The 5,619-nt window shown below is 35.1% G+C and overlaps 1 protein-coding gene across 1 annotated transcript; it reads right to left on the reverse strand.

Moving 5' to 3' along the window:
- Nucleotides 1–416: 416 nt before the first annotated feature.
- Nucleotides 417–5,339, reverse strand: XK-2 (xylulose kinase-2). Its single transcript, XM_022295644.2, has 11 exons — nucleotides 5,162–5,339; nucleotides 4,227–4,881; nucleotides 4,007–4,095; nucleotides 2,967–3,031; nucleotides 2,459–2,514; nucleotides 2,148–2,268; nucleotides 2,003–2,077; nucleotides 1,867–1,920; nucleotides 1,629–1,723; nucleotides 1,369–1,543; nucleotides 417–847 (listed from the first exon to the last, which is right to left on the reverse strand). The coding sequence occupies exons 1-11, from the start codon at nucleotides 5,218–5,220 to the stop codon at nucleotides 615–617; spliced, it is 1,677 nt and encodes a 558-aa protein (XP_022151336.1). The 5' UTR covers nucleotides 5,221–5,339; the 3' UTR covers nucleotides 417–614.
- Nucleotides 5,340–5,619: the final 280 nt, after the last annotated feature.

The following is a 5,619-nucleotide window of genomic DNA, read 5'->3' on the forward strand; positions in this document are numbered from 1 at the left end:
CTCAAAATGTTGCAAAAAAACGGGGAAGATGTTGAAAAAAAATTTGATAGATGTGCAAAAAGATGTGAAAAAGACTCAAAGAAGATTTTGTTCTGTGTCCTACTAACGAGAAGTATAAGATCCATGGAATGAAATTAATGAAATTATTAGTCATTAGTTAGGCGCTTTAAGTTTAAGTTCGAGTTATATAATATAATTTAAACTTCACAACTTCTATATTTTATATAGTTTGTTGTTTCAAGCTTCATGCTTCAAACTTTTTCGTATAAAGTAGGGACAAATTCTAAATTTTAAGTCATTTGAGAAAATTGAAAACATTTTTGGGTCAGATTGGTCAAATTCCCACGTTTTAAGTTAAACCAGTTACCATCCCACGGTCGCCCCCATCTCAATTGAACTCAAAATAAAACAAAGAATAAAAACACATAACTTATATATACATAAAAGAAATGAAAGAAAAACCAATCATCAGTCTCACAACTTGCATTCTTTTATTGGCCACTACAGTAAACTTCTAAGCTTTTTATTCGTCCCTACCGACTTCTAAAAAATAACCAAATTCTCTTATAATAAACTATAAGCAAGAATGTGCAGCCTTCCCCACTTCAAAAGTTTCAGCATCGTCCAAGTTTTTGGACAAGACGGTTCTCTATTTCAATTCTCTTCTTCATCAAAACACCATATTTGGAAACCAGTTCTTGTTTTCCAGCAGCCACTGAAAGCTTGCACGCCAGAGACGTCTTCTCTAACTTGTCCTTGTACATGGTCGAGATGGGTACGAAACTCCCCTTCTTGTTGCACAGCCAACCATGAGCAGCCCTTAATGCTGCCCCGAGCGAAGCTGAATCTGGAAAGAAGAAAGAAATTTGGAACAAAAAAGATCATATGAGAACACGAGGATCGAGCTGAAAAGTTTGTAGTATTTGATCCCAGTTGGCCATCCCAAGATTGAGAAAGAATGCAACAAATAAGCTTTTGTTAGAAGAGCCACAATTCACCACTACACAAAAGTAGTGAATTTGAAATGAATTTTGAGAGTATTTTTTCCTACAAGCAATTTTGGGGGAAGCATTTGAAAGTACTTGTAAGAATGAGTTTGGAATGCGTTTTCATAGTATTTAGTTAGATAATCTAACTAAATATGATTTTGAAAATTATAAACATATTCAAAAGTACTTTAAATGCTTTTTAAAGCATACTTCACTTAGTCTCAGATTCGCTACATAAGTATTTTTAGAATTTTCAAAATCACAAAACTCACCGAGTATTTTTAGAATTCTGTTCTCTCTAATCCACAGAAAGTCGAGATTTCATAAGTTAGAAAATGTCATCATAGAGGTAACATAGTAATAGTGTAATACTACATACCAGATCTTTGAACTGTATAAACATCACAGCCAAAAATTGAAGCTATTGAGGAAAGGATGGTCTCATTTGTTGAAGCTCCCCCAGTTGCAATTATTCGATTTGGAGGTGAGGGCATCCCAAATCTTTCAGCATGAGCTCGCATCGACATGAACTGGCCTTCAATTAATGCTCGGACCTGAAAATTAGTTCATTTGCTATTTCATTTCTTATTATTGAAGTTGGATTTGTGCAAAAAAAAATGATTGCTTAATAATTCTAACCTCTGAAGGAGGATCAAATTCCTCCACCTCCTTTTCGGTTACTCCCTCAACCATGTCACCCTTGAAATTTTCAAGGCTGTACCGATGAAAACCAACTAAAACCAAAAGAAGGAAGTACCTCATCAGCTTCATGCATATAACCTCATGAACACATTAGAATTTGATTGAACACATCCAAATGCTATTTGCCTTATTAAGGATTTCAAAGTAAAAGTGCGAGCAAGAAGAGGAGTCCCACCTGGAAGGGGTGGAAGAATTTCATGTTCCTTGTAGTAAAATCCAATCTTTCCACCTACAGGACATCTAAACATGAGGAAAAACAAATAGAACCGCTAATATTACAAGATAAGTTGGAAAAGGGGGGTGTTGGGAACCATTTAGAGGAGACGTTTGCTGCAGAAATTTATTGAAAGTATCCCAAGACTTCTCTGCGCAACGGTTGCGAACATCTGAAAAATTATTTCGATTAGATTTAGAAGATAAAACAAGCTTAATATAAGGCAAAGGACATTGCACCACCTTCGCGTGTTAATGATCCGTTCTTGTAAACCAACATTACCATGTAGCTTCCAGTGTCTACAGGGTTCGGAAAAACATGTCCCTCCAACCTAGGTTGTGGATCAGTAGTAATCCCAAATACCTAATTTATATGCACACACATTAAAAACTACAAGAGTTGAATGAGACGAGACTTATATAAGCTTTGATATATCAACAAAAGGAAATTAAACAAAGTAGAGCACTCGATCATGCGTCCCTCCAATTGAGGAAAACTCGAATGACAAACCCATATTTATTGTTTTGCTAAAACAAACATTTTTTGAACTCACAGTGTCGCTGGTGCCAAGACTAATTGCAAGATCCCCAGGTGTATTTAGAGTAAGACCTGCATGATCCAAAGATAAGGGGAAACAAAATAAACTAGTCAAAAAGAAAAATATTCAACCAAGATATTTGAAATTTGGACTATATACTGGAAGAAGTCAGTAAAGTAATTTTTTCCCCGATAGTTGAGACATTAAAACTTTCCCCGAATTCCAACATGACATACCTTCCTTGACTAATTCTAATTGAAACTAATATCATTTAAATGTAGAAAGTAAATTGTGACTGCCAATAACTAAGCAAGAATTGGTGTAATTAGTGAACTACATAGAAGAAAGAAACTAAAATCTATTAATTTCTTGTACTCAAACCAAAAGCCAGTATTGTGAAGATTACAAGGACATATATTTCATTAGAAATCATTCATATTCTCATGTACCAAGCAGGAACCATGAAAAGGCTTGCTCAACTGAAAAGAGGGAAATTGCAAGAGGAAAAAATGACGTTAAGTACCTGCAAGGCTGTTGGGATTGTCTCCTGACCACTGAACAACCAAGCAATTCGGATTAAAGTTGTATCTACACCAAGATAAAAATCTCATCAGTTGAACTAACAACACTGATAAATGGTAAGTGTTTGGAATGCTTTTAGAATAAGTACTTTTAGCACAAATACTTTAATTATGAACACTTTAGTAAAAAGCATTTAGTAAGCAATCAGTTTGATGTTTATTTCAATATTCTTGAGAGTGTTTTTGAATTATATCTCAGTTGAGCAATTGGACGAAAGGGACTTTACAAGTACTCTTTCACATAATACTTCAAATGCTTTTGACAATATTACTCTAAAACATGAAGATTTCGTGAAGATTTTGAGGGAGAGGAGCACTCCCACGCAGAGCTTAAGTAATATGGCTATTATTAGAAGCAACCTTCATACTCACACATTAACCAGTGGGGGGAATTTCCTCATTACATGCTCATGTCATACTAGGTATTTTCTTTTTCCTGACTTTCAAAATTTCAAAGAGTGACTAAGCGCATATAGAAGCATGAAAATCAGTTTTTACTTAGGAGTAGCAACTAGAAAGGCTCATAAAAATGTGCCATAATATTGATTAGATTCCACTTCGATCGAATGGTCTTGATATAGTCATGTGCCTAGTAATGGCCACACAAATAAATTAAAATAATCCATGTGCTTATATATGTATAAGGTGGATACGAAACGAAAACAGTGACACCGTATACAGACATGCAAGTAATTCTCCTATGATTATATCAGAAGTAATCTTTAAACCACAAGCATATGAAAAACTTCTGTACTGTGATTATGTTAACATAAACTAAACAGGTGACATATATGTGCTACATTCTTATGTCTACAATCTGTTGTTTCACGATATCTTCAGAAACTCATCCACACAAAGTCATCTTTTTCAATATAGAGAAAGGGAAGTGCTCATATAAGTTTACTAAGAAACATTAGATCCATGATTAATAAAATAGAATGTTTCCATTTTCCCTTATGCAAATCTGAGATAGAAGACTAACCTCTTAACAAAGTATGGAGCAATATGACCAGCAACACCATAGGCAGGGGCTAACTTCCCAAGTTTCTTCTCCAGACAAGGGGCAGTGGCCTGGTGTATTGGTGAAAATAAGAATATAGTCAATTGATAAACGATTGCAAATTGGACTATTGAAATCTAAGGTATCTAGAGAGTAGAGAGTTTATTCTCAAGAGCATAATCATAGTTTTAATACATTGTACCTCTAAGACTTTCTTAGACCAGACTCTTCGCTGAATATCCATCAAATTCATTCCTGCACCATCAGTTTCATCGATGCAGGCATAAGCTCCAATAAGAAGAGAGGCCATAAAAGAACTGACAAGGGAAATCCTTTCAGTATTTTCATAAACATCAGGCTGAGTTTCATGTATCTTCTTAATTTGAGGTCCAGTAAATCTTTCATAGGCCCGTGAACCAGTAAGTCTAGACAATTCTAAGGCTCCCCCAACAGCTTCCTCGATCACCCGACACTGAGCAGTGGTGCTGCTATCCATCCATATAGGTGATTCTTTAATAGAGAAGGCATCAACCAGCTGACCCACCAATGGCTTCTGAGGATCCAGTGAAGATAAGATTGTAGAACTTCCCTTTTTCCAGTAAACACTACCATGTTGTTGCCCACTGCCAGAGACAGCAGCAAGTTTCCCAAAATCCAATTTCGATTTCGATAGCTTTTGAAGCATCAGATCCAGAGCCTCCACCCACATAGATGTGGGGGAAACAATTCGACCATTGATAGAAGGGTCACGATAAACTCCATCTTTAGTTTTATAATGGGGAAGTTCAGAATCAAAGTGAACTAACTCTGAGGCAACAATGTTGAGATTAGAATCCAACACAGTTGCTTTCAAAGACCTAGAATAAAATTTAGTTCAGCAAAAAGGATAAAAGGGAAATGCAGACACATAAACCATTCAATGCATAAATGTCGAGAGCGCGATCGAACAGCACATCTCAACATCAGGAAGAAAAGATGAAAACAATCAATCAGAGTTGAAATTTGTTAAATGAAAATTTCCAATTTCGAGAAACTCAACAGCGAGTGAGACGAATGAACAACCGACCAAAGAATCTGAAATCCAAAATTGAAACGAGCACTAGAAAACAAAGAATCCGGAGAATAGAAATTACTTACTGAGTAGAACTGTCAAATCCGAGAAAGTAAGAATTATGAGGGAGAGACAAGGGGTCCATTGAAATTTTCTGAGCTGAACTGTGGAATCAGAAAAGCAATTATCAGATACAAGGCAGAGAAAATCAGCCCTTATTTTGTTCTTATATCTTATAGAAAAAATCTTGGAATGCACAACTCAGAGTTCAGAAATGAGGATAAATCCGATTTAATTGCAGAATCTTATTTAGGAAGTCAGATAACTGTCTACGTCTCGGAATTATCTCAAAATTTGAACAGAAAGGGATCAGTTGCTTATCTTTTTTCGCTTTTCAAATTAATTGAAAAATAATTCTAACATTTTTAGTAGAAGATTGGGTAAAATATACTTTTTGTATGTGGATTTTCGACTTTAATTTCTATTTGGTCTTGAATTAAAAAATATATATATATATTATCAAATTAGGTTTTTTTAATTTAAA

The sequence above is a fragment of the Momordica charantia genome, assembly GCF_013281855.1.
Source record: "Momordica charantia cultivar OHB3-1 chromosome 8 unlocalized genomic scaffold, Mcharantia_2.0 BLBB01000008.1, whole genome shotgun sequence".
Lineage (NCBI taxonomy): Eukaryota > Viridiplantae > Streptophyta > Magnoliopsida > Cucurbitales > Cucurbitaceae > Momordica > Momordica charantia.

Bases quoted from the DNA above. Each gene is read 5' to 3' on its own strand.
- XK-2 (XM_022295644.2), bottom strand. From the start codon at position 5,220: ATGGACCCCTTGTCTCTCCCTCATAATTCTTACTTTCTCGGATTTGAC. The intron at 1,921-2,002 runs GTTCCCAACACC...GATGTCCTGTAG, and splicing joins GCAAACGTCTCCTCTAAATG to GTGGAAAGATTGGATTTTAC. The intron at 1,544-1,628 runs GTTAGAATTATT...ACTAATTTTCAG, and splicing joins AATTTGATCCTCCTTCAGAG to GTCCGAGCATTAATTGAAGG.